The sequence below is a fragment of the Mercurialis annua genome, linkage group LG3 (genome assembly GCF_937616625.2).
Source record: "Mercurialis annua linkage group LG3, ddMerAnnu1.2, whole genome shotgun sequence".
NCBI classification, from domain to species: Eukaryota; Viridiplantae; Streptophyta; class Magnoliopsida; order Malpighiales; family Euphorbiaceae; genus Mercurialis; species Mercurialis annua.
Genome location: NC_065572.1, coordinates 7,656,806 through 7,676,858, shown reverse-complemented (window position 1 = coordinate 7,676,858; position 20,053 = coordinate 7,656,806). Strand labels below are relative to the sequence as shown.

At 28.8% G+C, this 20,053-nt stretch overlaps 1 protein-coding gene and 2 long non-coding RNA genes across 3 annotated transcripts; 2 read left to right on the top strand and 1 right to left on the bottom strand.

The window, feature by feature from the left end:
• Window positions 1–9,341: 9,341 nt before the first annotated feature.
• LOC126675173 (uncharacterized) lies at window positions 9,342–11,289 on the bottom strand. Its single transcript, XR_007639693.1, has 2 exons — window positions 9,808–11,289; window positions 9,342–9,731 (listed from the first exon to the last, which is right to left on the bottom strand). It is a non-coding gene; the product is annotated as an uncharacterized LOC126675173 (long non-coding RNA).
• A 692-nt stretch (window positions 11,290–11,981) lies between these two features.
• On the top strand, window positions 11,982–12,782 carry LOC126674862 (uncharacterized). The gene is made up of 2 exons (XR_007639635.1): window positions 11,982–12,298; window positions 12,433–12,782. It is a non-coding gene; the product is annotated as an uncharacterized LOC126674862 (long non-coding RNA).
• Window positions 12,783–18,792: 6,010 nt separating this feature from the next.
• LOC126671083 (protein DOG1-like 4) lies at window positions 18,793–19,693 on the top strand. Its single transcript, XM_050364783.1, has one exon. It carries the CDS (start codon window positions 18,810–18,812, stop codon window positions 19,539–19,541), a length of 732 nt encoding a protein of 243 aa, XP_050220740.1. The 5' UTR covers window positions 18,793–18,809; the 3' UTR covers window positions 19,542–19,693.
• Window positions 19,694–20,053: the final 360 nt, after the last annotated feature.

Below are 20,053 nucleotides of genomic sequence, written 5' to 3'. Positions count from 1 at the left end.
ACAAATTTAAAAATTAATTGTAAAAAAATAAAATAAATACATTTATTTATTCTTTTTAGTCCACATTTCGTAATTAATTATACCTAACAAATAAATTAATAAATTTTTTATAGTAGATAAAATATACTAATAGACATATGTAGAAAGTTATTAGACAATAATTTTTCAATATTTAAATAAATTTTAAAAATAAACAAATAAAACTTAATTTTGGTTTCTTATGGAATCAAACTGAATTAAAAAAAATATTGGTTCAACGGTTTAAACCTAAAATTCCTGTCTGCTATAGCTACTTCTTGCCTCTCCATTTCTCTCTCAAACTTTTCTTCTGCTATTTTGATATAGCGGAAGTTACAATTAAACACAAGGATAAATTAAAAAAATTTGATTATCAAATAATATCAGCGATTAACTTCTAAACTCTATTGATTCAAATATAGAATAATAGACTCTAGGCATCAAAAGTCGTTAATTCAATTGAATACCGATATTTGGCAAAAATAATTAAATTGTCTCAAAACGTCAATAAAAATTCCGTTCAACAACTCAGAAAGTTGTTTAAATACTAAAACAAAATAAAAACCCTGAACTGAGTGTAAAACATGATAAATTAAAAAACCTCAAAAACTGCCGAAATCATAAAAATGTCATTTTAAAGGCCCAGGTGATGGAAATTGGCCCAAAAGCAACGTAGGCTATGAGTAAAGCTGATGTCCCGTTTCTAATAAAATTAGACTCCGGAACCGCCTAAATCGCACATTTTCAATTTCGGCAGAATTACGAAAAAGTCATTACGCCACTTTTCGCTTCCTTTTCTCAAAGAACTCAAAATCCGTCTCCAGGGGCGGATCTAGCCTTAAGCTCGGGTAGGCTTGAGCCCTGGCTGGCCGCCGAAAGTTTGGCGGACCGGTGCTGCTCTTGTGAAAGCCAGCCATGGCTGCCCGGAAGAGAAAAAATATTGTGTGCAGTGCAGAGGATAAAAACTGAGGAAGAAGCAGAAGGCTAATAATAGCCTTCTTCGATAATTTTTTTTTCTAATTTAAGAGGCCAAAACGACGTCGTTTTGGCCTCTATTTAATTAAAACAATAAAGGGCCATAATGACCCTTCAGTTTTCATCTACTTTGTTTTAGGCAGTCACAGCTAAAAAGAAACAGCCCCCACCATTATAATTTGACAATATTTCTATTTAATCCTTCAATTTCATCCTCCACTCATCTCTTATGCTATTAGTTCTTCGTTAAATTTTATTGTTAAAACCTCAAATTCTCTAACTTAATTTCCAAATTTACAATCTAATTTCTAAATTATAATATAATTTCTCTAATTTCAAATTCTCTCCCAAATTAATTAACCTAAATTTGGGTAAGTTTTTTTCCTTTTAAATTTTATTTGTGTAAATTAATTTAGTTGATTTTTTTTTTATTATTAAGTAATTCTCTTCAATCCTATTTTTTTAGGTTTTTTAACTTGATTTATTCATACAAAATCAAAGAAGTGATTAGAATACAACCATTAAGTATTCTAATTAATGTCATTTTATTTTGTTGATAAATACTTGATGAATTTTATTATTTGGATATTTTTGAGAATATTAAATTAAATTACATGATAAAAACTAATTAAAATGATTTTATTTATGTTATGAATAAATTTGTTATTAAAATACCAAAAATTGTTAATTCTTGTGATAAACAAGTTGACTTGGGTATAATTTTGGGACAAAAAAAAAACATGTTGAGTTTGATTCTACTGATATAATTGCAGATCCTGGAGCACATATTTACTCAACATTCTTCTCACACAGAGGTTGCTTATCGTACTCGATTGACATCAACAATGAATTTTATGCAAATGAATTTATTTATTATATGTTATTTAGCCCGGACTGCAAAAAATTCCTGGATCCGCCACTGTCCGTCTCCGCAACTGCATTATTTTTTTTCAGCGTCAGTTCCTCAATCTTTCTCCCCTGGTTATGAGTCAACTCAGCTAGAGTGTGATTATTTGTTCTTAGTGAGTCAACGAGTTTAAACGCAAAGCGAGAACATCTTATATTATGTTCGTATATCAGGACTTAATTTGATGATTTCAAATGTTTATTAATGTAAACAGTACATGAAATATACTAGGTGAATGACAATTTAGATTTTGATTATAAAAAGAAGATAATTTAGATTTCTTAAGTTATGGATACAAATATATTAAGGCTTAATGGCAAAAAAAACTTAAACCTTTCCGACTTGTTGCAATTTCATCCAAACCTTTTAATTTTTTCAGTAATATCCAAATTACTTTATTTATTGCAATAATATCCAAATTGCACTTTTTATGTGAATTTTTTTTGAGTTTTTTATCGTTTTTTGGGACTTTTACTATAATATTATACATCAAAAAATAATAATAGCCTAATATCTTAATTGAAAATAACAAGTTTAGTCATCAATTTGTCTATTAATGCTACAAAAAATGCAATTTAGATATTATTGTAATAAAAAAATTACAATTTAGATGTTATTGTAAAAATTAAAAGGTTTAAATATAATCACAACAAGTCGTAAAAGTTTGAGTTTTTTTTAGCATGAGGCCATATATTAAAGACCATATAAGCAAAACGATCCAAATTTAAAATTCACGCAAAAAAAAAATGGCACACATAATTGGTGCACTAAAAGACAACGATTTGAAAATGGAGGGATGCAAATAGCTGTTTGGTTTTACCAAAGTCGACAGCAAAAGGATAAACAAAACTCAAGCTAAAAATAGAACTTTGTCCCTACTTGTTTTTCAGACAGTCCACCTAAAATGACGTCATGTAAGATCAACATTCAAAACTTAGACCAAATCGACAGGATTCGGAACTTAAACGTAAATCGACAGAAGCTGAACTCGGGTGAGACAAAGCGGGGGACGGTCGTTCTATTCCGATTTTAAAGTATTAGAAATCGAAAGATGCTAGATAATCATTTTAAAAAGATCAAATAAAGTTTTTAAAAGAAATTGAACCTACTTAATGTCATTTGCTCTAAAAAAATTATAAATAAAAGTAAAAAAAATTAATTTAATAATATATTGTATAGTCTAAAAAATATATCATTTAGTATACAAAAGTCATCTAACTCGAATAAAACTTTTTTATTGGGTGATCATGGGGCTCTCTCCGAGCCGAGTCTATAATTATTGTCAAATTTGAAATGTGAACTATTCGCAAGTTTATGTATATCTGATAATTTTAGACTATAATAACTAGCAGTCCAATTCTAACCATTGCATTTATTAGAAAGGGAGTATAACTGGGGTTTGGACCCAAAGTCATAACGTCCACATAACTAAGGCTTGAACTATTGTACCAAATCCATGCGGACCTGAGTAAATTTTTGATTCCTTTAATGAAAATAAATACATAAAATGTTTTTAATTCTTCAATACATATCTGATATTACTCAACCCGCAAAGTCGGTACAAAAATTAGCCTTACCGATTCATAATAGAAAAGTGAAATGAAACCATTGCATGTCCAGCTCAAGTAGATGCAATGAAGCTGAAGCAGGGCACGTATTTTTTTGTAAGCATCTGAAATATCAAGACACGAATAATCTTCAAGATATTTTTTCACTTAAAATCAAGTTTTCAATTAGTCTTAGAATCCTTCACGTGATTGATCTGAACATATTTTGGGCATATTACAGTTCGGTGCCATCCAATCGAGAAGGCATTTTCCAGAATGATTTTGGTCATTGGAGCTACGGGAATGGGATGGGATGATCATGGACAGCGTGAAGACAGCAAGGGGACTATTACTTCACCCCTAAAAAAATTATTATATTTGAACACATATCTTTGAATAAAGGAGAGTACGGTTTGGCTCGATTTGATTTGAATTGGCATATTCGAACCAAACCACCTCTATTAAAATAAAAACCAGACCTTCTTGAATGTTGTTTGATTATTTCAGTTCGGTGGACCGATGTATTAGTTTTAACCGATTCAGTTCGATCGAATATATACACACACAGACTGATGAGTTATAGCTCAAACGTTATAACCGCTGGACAGCAAACTACTAAGTCGTGGTCGATTCCTTTCACAAACGCTTCCACAAAAAATGGCGTATGTAAGGTCCTACCTAACTTAAAAAGAATTTACCCGCACTTACTTTCCTAATTTATTTTGCACAGTAGAACAACCACGAATACATGGCTTGGGTTTATCTAATAAGAAAGATTCATCAAACTTCATAAATATTACTGTATAACAACAATTTGAGTTCGCTTAAAATTGAGATCACCTCAAACTCAAAATCCATTTTATTTTTTTCAAGTACGTTTATATATTTGACATCTAAAAAAAATGATAAAATAAAGGGAATTAAATCTCATTTTATTTAGGTGTCACAAATCTAAGTGTACTTGAGGAAAATGGAGGAGATTTAAACTTGAGGGTAGCCATTTCTGCTTACAATACTATAAAATTTAGAAAGTGTGAGCCGAATTTGTTGCAAAGCCTAATTATTATATAAAAAAAAATTATTTTATTTTTAGATTGCACAGTTTTTATCCAAATTAAATTTTAATTTTAAAATTTTCAACATGTTTCTATTTAAAAATATACTCTTAATTTTCCATTTATTTCATAAGGTGAATTTAATAGCTATAAATATACATATGATGTGCATTAGCAACTCACCAATTAAATTCAAATTTATTTTTTAATGTTAAAAATATAAGTAATTCTTGTGATCTTCGTGATATTAATAGTCTTGCAAAAATGATGGTTAGAAAAGAAAAATACCTTTTATTTTTTTATCTGTCTATTTATTCGACTGACATTGACATAACTAGTTGTGTGTGTTTTTTAAAAAAATATGAATATTAGCGATTAGAATATTTTATAACAATTTCAGAAGATGAAAACTCATATGATATAATTGCCTCTAACTAAAAAGAGACGATCTTTCAGTTTTGAAATGCGTTTTTTTTACTTTCATTATATTTTATATTATAGTTTTTAATAATTATACATTTTGATTATATTTTTCGTGGTATTCAATTTTTAATTTTTTTAAAATTAAATTTATGTCTTGCCTTTATTTTGAGGCTGGTTTCGTCACTGCATATATACATACGTATATATAACATTAGAAGGCGAGGTAGGCAAAAAAAGTACAAGAAACTAGAAGCAACTAAGTCTAAAAAATGATTTCTAAACTCATGTTTACATCATTACCGATATACTGAAAAGACGGATTGTGATATTTATAATGTAGCATACCCCTAGAGATAAAAAAACAAAACTAAGTCTAAGTAATTCCTGATTGTATTCGTGGAATTTTTTTTATTCCTTGCTTTTCAAATTTAAATCATAAGAGAAACATATACATAACTATACGTATGTGTATGGCTTAATATATATTATTTAACCTCTAAATTTGACCACTTTATTACATGCGATCTCTAAATTAATTTTTTTATTTCATTGGACCTCTTAACTATTTTCTTTGTTCTATTCAACCACTAAACACTATCATTTTATTCCTTATGATCTCTGAACTAATTTCGTGTTTCATTAGATCTTTTAACTATTTTTTTGTTCTATTTAACCCTCAAACTATATTATTTGTTCTATTTAATCCCTTAATTATGCTTTTTGTCTATTGCACATTTAAAATTTTAGATTTTACCCGTTTAACCTCCTAAAAAATGCAACTATTTAATTTTCAACCATATTATGTCTAGAATAAATGCTAAAAGCATATAAATTAATTTATATACAATGACATATGATTTTTTAAAAATGTATTTTTTTAATAATATTTTTGTAAATTGATGAAGACAGTATAAATTAGAAATAAAAGGATAGAAATAAATAAAAAAATATTTAAAGTTGATCAAATAATTAAATAATATTACTTCTTGAATATGCAATTTTTTTTTTCACATTTCAGCAATGATAAAAAGGAGTTTGTCTCTTTTGGTTAACGATATTTATAAAATACATAAATTTATTATATTTTGATAATATTAAATAGAGGTTTAATAGAATAAAAAAATAGTTTAGAGATCATATGGAATAAAATGGTTAAGTTTAGGAAATAAATAATATATTAAGCCTAGGTGTATTGTGCGAGCGCGCATATATAGTTTAGTAACGTTAATGCCAAGTTTACAGCTTTGTTGTCCCACAATATTACAGCCTATAGATTAAATACAAGCTAAAATATTTGTATCACAACTTTGTATATTGATTATACAAAAATTATAACTAATGTAACCTAACTAACTTGTCAAGACAGAACAACAAATAACAATTGCAATTCTGAAATAAATAGGCATAATTAATTAGTTTGTGTTAATGTAAGTTAATACTCAAACGTATATTTTGTTTTTCTAAATAAACCTTCATAAATCTTGTATGCAAAAAATTCTTTAATAATCCCGCAAAACTGGAAAAACAAAAGAAGGCAATTTTTTTGTCTCATTTTAATCATATATTTTAAATTTTTTCATTTTCATGCACAAACTACCACTTAATTCATGCATGGTGCTGAGATGGCACTCATTCATTGGTGTAAAATGACCTCCACCTCAGCGAATTACACCAATTGAGCCGTGACACTTTAACACCGTGCATAAATTTGAAAAAATATAATAGTTCGTGCATAAAAATGAGAAAATTTAAACTGCGTGATTAAAATAAAAAAATTTATAAAATTGATAAATTGTTATGACATTAATCCTAACAAAAATAATAATGTTAATAAGAAGTATGATTTTTATATTATAAGTAAAATATTAGCCAAACTCTTTTAAAATGCAACAATTATGTTACAGTATTAATGGCCAAGTTAATTGCAGACTTCAACATGTGTAAAATCCATCATAACCTCAAATAAAATGATAAATTAGCATAAAATAGAGTAGAGAAATCAAAAGCAGAATATAACCCACTGCATATAGGTAAGCACAAACTGATCTCATCAATGTCAATTACTTTAGAAACTCATATATATTTATATTTTAAGTACAAATATTAAAAGTTGCCTCAATGTTTTAAAATTTATAGTATTCTATTGGTCATTTACCACAAATATACAGTATTGCAACTAGTAATAAAATGGATTTTAAATCCGGATATCGAATCCCACGAAGATAATAATGTTCAATGAGAATGATTTTAAACTAATCGTTCATTCGGTTAGCAAAACGCAAAGCAAGAGTCAGAACTTTAAACAACTAAAATCAAACCAAAATGCAATTGATTAATACTAATATGCAAATAACAACTAACAAGTAACGGATAAAAAAATAAGAGAAAAGCGCTTGGAGGTTGATACAATCAAATAAACGTTGCACAAGCGGAAATGTGACTCATGGGATACACATGAATCGAGTTATTCCTAAAACGTCGTTCTCGCTCTCTTGAGTGTCACGACCCATATTCATCGATCGCAACCGGTGATAGAGTATGAGTATGGTTGTACTAAAACCCGTAGCAAGTCTTGCGGGTAGTAATGAAATATCATTTAAAATATGTACCTTCATAAAACCACATGTTTAGCAGTATATATAAATACAACATTTATCCAAAGTAATACTTGGCTCAAACATAAACTCCAATAATATGGCAATATATATAAAGGCTAATTACTTAAAAAACCCCACCTTATAACATTTTTTCGTTTATACCCTCACGTAAGAAAAAGTTCATTTGTACCCTCACGCTAAAACAGTGGTTATTTTGGGGTACACATCAACATTTTTCTCTATTTTTTTGAACAAAAATTGATCGGAGTTAAAATTTCAAAAAATCAAAAGTTTGTGTATTAATTTGCCAAAATTAAAAGTTTATGTTAAATTTGAAATACACGCTAAAATTTGTGATTTTTTACGCCATTAACCCTAATTATTCTTTATTGTTTTAGGTCAAATAACTTAAAAAAACCCGAATTATTAGCCCTTTTTTAATTCTATATTGATGTTGAAAACTGGTCAATTTTACTTAATTTCACATTTTCTCGTTTCAATTGTACTCTATTTTTTTCAATTTTTGACAATTGTTTTACTTAAAGGATGAAACCATTCAATTAACTAAGTGTAAAGATAAAATTAGAGTCATTTTCACTAAAAAAAGTACAAATAAGCCCTTTATTTTTAAAAACTAACTAAAAACCATAATCAAATTAAAATTGTCTTAAATTTTTAATTAATTTAACTAAATCTGGATAAATTTTAAATATTTATAATTAATATATGCTAGATATGGAGAATGTTTTTGAATTTTTCTCAAATGAAAAAGACGTCGATTTAATATTTTACGGTACAATTGGAATACGAAAATATAAAATAGGATAAAATTTGTAATTTTTTAATGTTAGAGTAGGATTAAAAGGGATTTAAAGGTCGAGTTTTTTTTAAGATATTAGATTTTTTTTAATCATTAAAAATTTCACATGATTGATGCATAGTCTGTTTGTTGCACGAAAGATATATCGTATTAGTTACATTGGATAATCTTTTTCTAAGTGGAGGTTTGTGGTGATGTGTTGGCTCCTAAGAAAGAGAGCCCTTTTATATTTTATTGGCTCTAAAAAGAGTGTCCTAAGTAATTTTCAGAAATGTCCTTAAATTTCTTTAACGTTTTGGGGTATTTTTGAGAGAAAAAAAAAAATCAAACCCTCCAACTCAGCATAGACCTTATGAGCGTGACCGTGGGCATCTGCAAGGCCGTTCTCTGGCCCAAACGATGGCCGAATGAATTGGCTTATGGGCGCAACATACGTCTTGTGCCCACTAACGTTAACTTTGGCACTGTCTTATCTTGTGTGGGTGGAGGTGTGCAAACCAAACCGAAATCGAAAATCGAATCAAAAACAAACCGAAAATTGCCGATTCGATTATAAAATTAAGATTGTAGTTGCAAGAATGGTTAATGCAAGCAAGTAATGAGGTGGTTGGAAAAATGGCTTGATGAGTCTTTGATGCTTTTTGATGCTCCAGATTGGTTTTGATTTGTGCATCACGATTTCACTCTAAATCGGTCTGAAATTCTTTAAAATTATACAATTTTACCTGAAATTAAAAAATAAAAAATAAAGCCATAAAATTTACATAAAAAAAAGCATAAAAATACTAAGGAATACATCACAAAATACAAATATTTTTACTGCTATCATCACTTCCTTCTTCTAAATTATAAAAAAATGCTCCATATAAATGATTACAATATCTGACTAAACTGGCTAGCTAGTTCAACAGTTTTAACCAAAAATCGACTTGTTGTCCTATAAAAAAAAATGGAAAAAGGGAAATTTAATCCAACCAGGCCGGTCTCAATCAAATTAAAAAAAGAGAAAATGTCACCATATACCCCAAAATCTGAAAAGTTTATGTTAGTGACCCATCATAATATTTTTAGCAAAAATCCCTCTTTTTTAATTTTCCATTTTCAGCTCTACCCCTTTCATTTGCAAGTTACTTAATTAACCCTGCTCTATAGCTGCTGTTCTACATTTACTATTATGTACTTCATACACTCAATCCCCCCTCCCTTCCCCACTTTCTCTTCTTCTCTACGTTTTTTTTTCTTCACTTCCTCCATTACTCCATCACTTTATGGCGAGCTTGGTCTGATCGTGATCTGATGGCGTGATTGTTGGTGGTGATCGGACCGCCGGCGATCTAATTTCTTTTTGACCGGAGCTTCATCAATTTGCTGGTTGCAAGTATTTAAAAGCTAGAAATAAAAAGTTAAAATATTTAGATCTGCATTTTAATAATTTTGAAAGGTCTGTTCCTTTTAATTTGTTTACCTCTTCTGTTGTTTTTAGTAATGATGATGGCAGTGACAAAGTAAGAAGCTCGGCAAAGGAAGAAAAATAATTGTAGATCAGAGTATTGAAAGTGATATAAATTTCAAATTAAATTTAATACTATCATGAACTTGACAAATAGCATTCCACGTTAAATCAAGAAGAACATGTGCTTTGCTAATGAAAACTATAGTCACAAAACAACTAAAATAATAGAGATATAAATTGGAAGCACATACCAGTAATAAAATCATTTGTCATGCTTATAAGAAAAACTGTGATAGGAGTAGAAGACCCGACAGAAGCAACAAATTTGAACATGCTTATAGGAAAAATTTTAAACAATAAATATGGATGTCCATGGTTGACTCATATGATAAATCCAATCTCAAGTGACAATTATCACTATATGAAGGTGTGTGATTCATCAAGGAGAGCAAGTTTCAGTGGCTATTCTGGGATGCAGATGGGAGAGTCATTAGAGACAAATAATGATGCCCATGTTTGACTCCTATGATAATTTGTGTTTGTTCTATGTGAATTCATTAACTGAGGAATGCTAATGAGGAGGCAAATTAAGATGGTTTGAAAGCCTTAAATGGAGACAGGTAGTGGAAAAATGTTAGAGCCTACAATAAAACTTATATTTTTCTATGCATGACATGTTTTGAGAAATTTCAGAACTCAAGTGTTAATCTAGGTGGCTTGATCAATGTTTCAAACGGTTCCATAGGAGAGATGAAGGCTAATTGATGTTCATATAGACTAAATGTGAACTTAATATAAACGTATAAAATAATATAAATTAAAATAATTTTTTAATAAATTGATGACTAATGTTGAAATTAATTTATTAAACATTTATTTTATTGAAAATAAACTTGTGGATTGACAAAATAATTAATAATTAACTAAAAAGTCAACCTGATATGAATCTGATGTGAACTATATCAACTGAACTATCTTTTTTTAATAAAATTTGTCTTGTTGCTCTTTACGATTTTAACTGATATTTTATATTGAGAGAATTTTGAGATTTAGTGTAATATACAAATTGAATATGTCTTTTAAGTGAAATGTGTTCGACAGTCCATAAAACCGAAAATCAACCTGATGTGAACCTTATGTGAACCTGATGTGAACTTATATCAACTGAATATTTTAATTTATTTTTTAATAAATTTTGTCTTCCTGCTCGTTACAGTCTTAAATACGTTTTATATAGGGAGAATTTTGAGATTTAATGTATATACAAATTGAATATCGCCTTTAAGTGAAGGTATTTGACAGTCTATATAAACGAAAATCAACCTGATGTGACCCTGATGTGAACTTATATAAACTAAACTACTTTAATTTATTTTATTATAAAATTTGTCTTAGTGCTCTTTACAATCCTAACTAACATTTTATATAGATAAAATTTTAAGATTTAGTGTAATATACAAATTGAAAATATCTTTTAAGTGAAATATATTTGATCGTCTATAAAATCAAAAATCAACCTGATATGAACCTCAATATGAACCGAATATCAACTCAATATAAACTTAATATAAACTCAATATGAACCTAACATTAATTCAGTCTACATTTAAAATCAACTTAATATAAATTTAATATCAATTCAATATAGACTAATCCAAAATAAATTCCTAATAAACTGATTATAAATTTCAAATTAATTTACTCTAATTAAATTAATTTATAAAGTGATAATAAATTAATTTAGAGACTTCGTGTACTTTTATTATGATTTTTGTATTTTATTATTTGGGTTATATATATGATAAATAGTTCAATTAGCAATGCAGGTGTGGCATGTAATTGTATACACATGCAATTAATTTAGATGATTCCAATTTTGTTTGCCACATCCAATCCATCAAAGTCTGGCGTCGATCTCCCAAAGGTTTTTGCGGTGTTTTGTCTAAATTTAATATAAAATTAACATCAACTCAATGTCAACTCAATATCGACTCAATGTAAACTAGAAATAAATTTCAAATAACGACATTTTTTATAATTTTTAAATATTTTTACAAATTTATTATGTATTTTTGTAACCACAAATCAACCAAATATGTTCCCACATTAAATTCAATTTGTTCTCTAATATTTAATTTTTAAGTTCTACAGCTGAAAAAAATCATTATTTTTTCAGGTCTCTAATATATCATCTTTATGTTTCTCAGTTCTTTTTGCTATTTTTACTCTTTTTTTTTCAAGCAATTCTCAAAATAAATGTAAGTACAGTCACGCCAACAACTCTCTCACCACCGTCACAACTGCCGCTCACTTCATCGTTGTCGCCATTGTCAGCGAGCTTATAAGATTTTCACGAGAATATGTTCTTCTCACACGAAGCGTTTTTCCGATTCTTTCAGATCTCGGTTACAACGAGTTAGCCACTGCAACACCCATCTCAGTTGACATATCTTCTACATGTATAGTTTAATGAATTCAATTTGCCTTTAATTCACTTTACCAGGTATTGCAGTTGTTACATTTTCTTTGAATTGGATTTCAACTGAAACCTTTTATTGTAGTTTATAATTTCGTTTCATTTTCTTTGAATTGGATTTCAACTGCAACTATTTATTGTAGTTTATAATTTGATTTCAGATCCACTCCAAAAAAGCAATAGCCATGGGTAAGAAAAAGGTTCACATCATTGTTGTCATCATGTCAAACCCGTGAGCTGGTGTTTCATGATTCTTTCAAATCATATGGATGAAGCACTTTAAGCTTTAATGGCGGCAATTTGAAAGGAGGTTGAAGATGAAGAATATTTTGGTCTTATCTGTGTCACACGGTTTTTGTGTTTAGAGGTTATAATTGTCTTATTTCAATTTTATTTGGGGTATGAGAGAATTGTGAAAACTTTTCTATTTTATTGAGAGATTATTGCAAAAATAAAAAATCTGAGGTAAAAACATTAAATAGGACTAATTTTGAGGGATTTGTGTAGATTACCCTTAAAAAAATCGAATTAGACCATTTATTAAATAGATAAAACAACCAATTGAACTAAATAAATCAAACATTGAGCAAAAAAAATCAAAAATCCATCGCTGATTCTCTAATTTTTATTTTCAAAAACTTTTACTTAGCCGATTCAACTAGCAGTTCAACTGATATAAACCGAAAACTATTTATGAGAGTTTAATTCTCTAGATTATTTTGGGTTTTATCCATCATCTGTTAAAAAATTATTTATATGGAATTATTATAATTTGTATCAAATTAATTTTTTGAGAAATAATAATAATTTTATAAATTACATTTATAAAAAAATCTTTTAAAAATAAAAATAAATAGATATTATATTTTTTAAAAGTAATAATTATATTTTAAAAAATTTCCATTTTTTGAATATTTTTAATTCTTTTAAAAATAAAAATAAATAGCTATTATATTTTTTAAAAGTAATAATTATATTTTATAAATATTCTATTTTACAAAAAAAAATTAGGGGCCAAATGTCATAAAAAGGCCAAACCTTTCACAAAAGTCCTGACTTTTTAAATTTGTCGATTTTGGCCAAAAATTGATTATTTGGTTTCACAAAAGTCCTAACCTTTCAATTTTGTCGATTTTGGCCAAAATTGGATTATTTAATTTTACAAAAGTCCTGACCTTTCAATATATGTGCATTGCCACGTAGGCGCCACATAGGCAAATTGAAATCAAATTGAGAGTTGGCCACAATTGAAATCAAATAATTTATTTTTGGTCAAAATCGACAAAATTAAAAGGTCAGGACTTTTGTAAAATTTTTATGAAAGATTTGTTCTTTTTACGATATTTGACCTATTTTTAGGGTCATATTTACTGAGATCCATATTCTTACTGGGATCCATATTCTTATCCTTTATGCTTATGGTAGTGTTATATTTATCTTAATTTGGTTGCTAATAATCACTCATGAACCCTCACATTAGCAACGCCTTACAAGAAAACCATAATCTTCAAAAACGGTCAAACAATTCCCTAAATTTTGTGGAGACTCTTGCAAAACCCCTTAAATTGTAAATATGAATAAAATATCCTAAATATCTATAATTAATAATAAAAAAATACTCAATTCAACTAATTTAAAGCCACTCACCCAAACTAACCAAACTTAAAATGACCTACCTAATCCAACCAAACCTAAAATCACTCACCCAACTATTAATTGACACCCACTCATCCACCGCCACACTCCGCCGCACATCGCCACCGACCATCCACCACCACCAGCCTAAAGTTTTTTGGGCTAATGGAGGAGCAGTAGCTCTTTGTTTGAGGAGCAGTTTCTCCTCCTGCGGTTGTGGGGGAACAATTAGGTCGGTAGGGTGGGTGGTCGTCATTGGGTAGGGCTATGCAATTGGTCGGTTTACTCGGTTCGGTTGATCGAACTGAAAAAACTAAAAACCAAAATTGGATGAAAATACAAAACCAAACCAAAATCGAAGTTGGTTTAAACTGAAATTAAAAAAACTGAATGCTTCGGTTCGATTTAAAATCAAATTTTGAAAATTAGATTTTTCCTAGTTTTTTAATACAAAAATTAAAAAATTATTGATTAATAATAACTTTACATATATTATTAGTATATTTTATCTATTATAATAAATCTTTTAACTTATATATTAGATATAATTAAAGAATAAATATTAAAAAAGTATAAATAAACAATTAATTTTAACTTTTTCAAAAAAAAAATATTATTATGTTTTTTCGATCGGTTCGGTTTGCAAGAACGTAAAACCGAATTGAAAATCGAATATTAAATTTCTAGATTGTAAAAAACTGATTGAAATTGTTTTAACTAAAAAATCAAACAAAAATTAAAATTTCAGTTCAGTTTGTTTCGGTTTTTCAGTTCAATTGGAATTTTACACAGTCCTAGAGGTGGGTGCTAATTAAGGGTTGGGTGAGTGGTTTTATATTTTGTTTGGTTGGTTTTAGTCAGGTAGGATGGGTGATTTTAAATTTGATTGGTTTAGATTTGGTTTTCCAACTATAGATTTTTACGAGTATTTTGGTCATATTTGGGGTTTAGAGGGTTTAGCGGACGCTGCAGCAAAATTTAGGGGGTTTATTGATCTTTTCTGAAGATCATGGTTTTTTTTATAAGCTGGCATTAAAGTGAGCGTATATGGGTGATTATTAGTCTAATTTAGTAGCAAATACAACTGAAATAGAGCATAACATTTCCGTTAATATGATAAATAACGATCTTCTTATGCTAAAAGAACACACGTAAACTTGTCAAAACATATAATTGACTACACTCCTGAAAGATTTTATTTTTGTGTAGTTCTAATTCTTCAAGAAAACGATAACTTAAAATTGAAATTGTTAAAAGAAAAAACCCAATAAGAATCTACAATATATAAGTTTGAACCATCATGAAAGACTTTATGAATCAATAAAACTTAAAAATAATTAGATTCATCAAAAATCGTTATAGGTGATCGTCTAGAACAATAGATCTTAGTCGATCCAAAAAAACATCAAAACATACTTGAAAAAAATAATTAAAACTCTTTGATAGAGTATTTATTAGAAAAAAAATATAGACCCCCTCCATTACATTTTAGAAGTTTTATATTACTATATTTTGGTATGTCTATTTTAGAAGTTATATTTTTATTTTTAGAAGATTTTTATATGAAATTTATATTTTTACCTTTCTTTAAATTATCTTTTAAAAAAATTAATATGGAAATTTCTACTATTATTTATAAGGTTTAAAACAAAAAAATTATGAAAAGATAAAGATTAAATGTAATTATAATAATTAAAACGAGCATGTTTTTTCAATTTGTTTCAGTTGATGCTAGAAAAACATGTATAATTTTATTATTTTCTGTAAAGTTAGTGAGCTCAACCACACCTACGTACAAACATATGGGCAAGGGAGGGAGTGTCAGGAAGACAGCAAGCATTCTAAGGTAAGACCATTAATGTCTATGTTAGTTGAACTTTGATAAGTTATTGGGAACAAGAAAATAAATAAATAAATACTTTACGAGTTAAAAGTTTGCCTGGGGAACTAAAGGTGAGGCTGTGTTGTTTGGCTCATTCAGCACGAGGCATTTGTCTCCTTTTCAAACGATAAACATCTATTTCAAAATAATTTTAAATATTTAAATTTTTTTCAAAATTATATTAGCCAAACAAAGATACCCATTTTTATAAATAGTCATTTTTGTTAGTACGGGTAACGGGTTTATCTAATGGTTTAAGACTCGTCCATTTAAATGTTCTGGTATCAGGTTCAAACTCCAGCTATTCTTTTTTTAGATATTAGAGTGATTGGAGCTGCACTGTTGGCCATTATAATACAGAATTATCAAATATGTGAGCTTATGGGCGCTAATATAGGCCTAGTTTGGATGGGTAAAGCATATCTAAGTATATTAAGAGGTTGTGGATTCGAACTATGCCTCGATAACTAACAAACTAACAATTGAAAATCTAAAAAATCGATTACCATCTTAAACAAAAAAAAAAGCTTATGGGCGATCCACATTCTAAAATAGAATTATTTTCCAAATACTCTCTCCGTTCCAAATTGATAGGCAGTTTAGGACAAACACAAGTTTTAAGAAATTGTACTTATCAAGATAGAAAGAGTAAATTTATAAACATATACCACACTTACCCTCATTTATTATAGTAGCAATTTTGTCTTTTAGCATCTTTTGTGTTATTTTCAATGCATTCAACTATAATTAATGAGGGCATATATGACAATTAAACATTCAAGTAATAAATTACTGTCTATAATTTGGGACAAATAAAATGCAAATAGTGCCTATCAATTTGGGACGGAGGGAGTATCTGTTTTTGTAAAATATTTACAGTATTTTACCCATCTTTTCCTTATTTTATACGCTATCTATTTTTCTAACTTATTTACAAAAGCAGCCACTATATATATAGAAGTCTTATCTCATTTTATATTAAATTTTTATATAACCGCTCTTTATTCTCTCTTAAAGTTTTATCTTCTTCTTCTTCTTCTTCTTCTTCTTTTCTTCTTCTTTTTCGTTATATTTTCAGTTTGTCTCCTCCGGTTACTTTTCGTTCGTCTTTTCCGTTCGCTTTTCTGTTCGTGCTTCCGTTCGTCTTTTTCCGATGGATTTCTCGTTGTTTTCGGTCGTTTTTCCGTTCGTGCTAGTCCGTTCGTCTCTTCCGTTCATACTATGGATTTCTCTACTTGTTTTTTGATTTGTGTAATTTTTTAGATTTTTTGTAATGATTTAAACATTTTGAAAATAAATTATTTTAGATTTATAATTTTTTGTTTATAAAATTGTTCTATTATTCATATGATTATTTATTTTGTTTTTCTCTTATATATTTGTTTATTGTTACTGATTTTGTAAAGAACAAATTGATTTATTGTGCATCTGTAGTAATTTTATAATATATTTACGTTTTACTGTATTTTTGGTGTATTCATAGTGTATTTCTGGTGTTTTTCGGGATATCTATGTCTCTTTGGTGTATTTTTGCCGTTTTTAGTATATATATGGTGTATTTGCAGTGTTTATGGTGTATTTGCATGTTTTCATGGTATAGACCACAAAAACACTACAAAATACCATAAATACACTATATATACACTAATCTTACACTATAAAAACACCATAAAAACAGTATATATACACTATTGTTACATTATAAAAAAAAATAAAAAAAATTACAGAAAAACAATCTATAAAAAAAAAAAATTAAAAACTTAAAAATTATGGGTGTGCAATCGGTCGGTTCGGTCGATCGAATAAAAAAAACCAAAAACCAAAATTTGAAACCAAAAAAGGTATTTGTAAAATTTTCGTAAATAAAAAAATTCAGAAAAGAAAAGTTAAAACTTGACAGGTAAAAGTGTAAATAAATTACCGAAACATGTATTTCAAAAAATTACTACTTCTAAAATTTGACAATAATCTTGGACTTTGGCTTAAGAGAGTATTCCTCATCATAAAAAACACATTTTTATTTAATATTTAGTTTTAATTCAAATATAGATAGATATTTATGTGTCTTACTAAATAAATTAATTTATATCTAATCTGAAATTGAAATATAATCGTAATAATTTTTAAAAATTAGATGTAATTATTATAATTAATAATTTAATTATAATTAATAATGAACAAAAAAATTAAAATTTATTTTTTTTAAAAAAAAATCCAAACATCTGCATCTTATCAGTTGCGATGAAATTCTTATAGAATTGTTTTTCAAAAAACTAAACAACATTTTAAAATTTTGTCGTAATTGATAAAAGATGAAAATGTTTGGATTTGAAAAATTAAAGCTCACAATTTTAGACATAATTGCAACAAAATTTTTTAAAATTAGAACGCAATTGTAAAAATTAGAAGGTTTGATCATAATTAATAAATGATGGAAATATTTAAATTTTTAAAAATATTTTTTTCATTATTGTATATGATTAGAGTTTAATTAGAATTGATTAGAATTATAAATAAAGAATAATTAGATCTAATTAGATATTTCATTTTATTTTTTGTTGTAGAGGGGTGAAAATAATACGAATATATCGAATTTTAAGTTCTCTTGATCGATATTTTTTAAAATAACTTTATTGATATCTCATATTAAGTTGAGGGGGTGAATCTGTCTTTTATTGGAATACAATTAGTCCAAGAGAAGCCGAATATTATTAAACTTCCACGTCGACGAGAAGATGGCTTGATAGACTGACACGTTTTGCAACATCAGAAACACCAAACACCAGGTGGTGGGGGTAAACCAGTGACTCATCAAACTCGGTCCACACTGACTGTCATACTCGTAACCTTTCTCTTTGCAAAGAGTCAATTCGTCTCTTCAAGTTCAGCTTTTGTTCTTTACTCTTCACCTCTCTGCTATGCGTAAGCCATGCACTCGGCCTCCTCCTATATATATCCGTCTCACATTTTCTTCACCTACCCACCTCTCTTTCAAATTCTTGACTTCTTTTTGCGTCATAAATGAAAAACAAGATCGAAGAGAGATTCTCTGAGTTTTTTGAGAAGTGGATATGTCAACTCGACGATTATTTTCACCAACTCATGAAACTGGTACCGAGTGAACGAGTTAAAACGGGAGCTACTCTATCCGATCACCAAGAACTGCAAGCTTTGGTTCCTAAAGTGACTCAGCATTACAAAGAATACTACACTATCAAATGGGCTTTAGCTCATGAGAACGTTCTTGTGTTCTTTTCACCCGTTTGGCTCTCTCCTCTCGAGACTGCTTGTTCTTGGATTACTGGTTGGAAGCCTTCAGCTGTGTTCAAACTCGTTAACTCGTTAAGAACAAATAATCACACTCTAGCTGAGTTGACTCATGATCAAGTGAGGAGGATTGAAGAACTGAGGGTGAAGATAAAGTCGGAGGAAGAGAAAGTTGAGAGGGAAATGGAGAGGCAACAGGTGGCTATAGCGGACAGGAAAATGGTGGAATTGGCGAGGATGGCTTATAAAGTGAGTGGTAATCAAGCGAGTCAAGTAGAAGAATTGGCTCAAGTTGCATTAAAAGGATTAATGGCGGGATTAGAAAAAGTTATGAAAGCTGCAGATTGCGTTAGGCTCAGGGCTTTGAAAGGAATTTTGGATGTTTTGAGTCCTTTGCAGTGTGTTGAGTTCTTGGCTGCTACTTGTATGCTTCATATTAAGCTGAGACAGCAGGGAATGAAAAGGAACAGTGCTATCAATATCTAGGGTTTTTGGGTTTGTTGTGTTTGTAATTAGGGTTTAGTAACTTGGTTTCTTGTTCAGGAAGTTTGGTGTGTGTTTTGCTTCTTCTTTTTTTCCTTCATGTATGGAGTTTTTCTTTTCCAGACAGTGGTTTCTGGTTTTTGGCTATCTCTATGGCGGAGAAGCTGCTTGTAAAAAACATGTAATGTTCTTTTTTTTCTGTTAAAAAGTTGTTTTTTTGAAAATTATCGTCGTCTTCATGGTTTTGAAAACGGATTATAAGCATATTGTTGTTTCTGCATGCTGATTAAATCTGTCAGAAACAAGTATATTTGATTTCATGCACTCATATTTAATCCCTTCCATCTAATACAAAAAGTGTTACCACTTACCACTAAATTGATTGGCGTAAACAAAATCAAGAGATTATGGAAAAAATTTGTAAGAAAAGGACGGGAAAAATAAGAGCAGTACTGATCTCAGTCTAATATAAAAAGAGAGAATATTCAGAGGAAGGTGGCAATTTTACGTCAATG

Excerpts from the sequence above, each read along its gene's own strand:
- LOC126671083 (XM_050364783.1), top strand. The coding sequence starts at position 18,810 with ATGAAAAACAAGATCGAAGAGAGATTCTCTGAGTTTTTTGAGAAGTGG.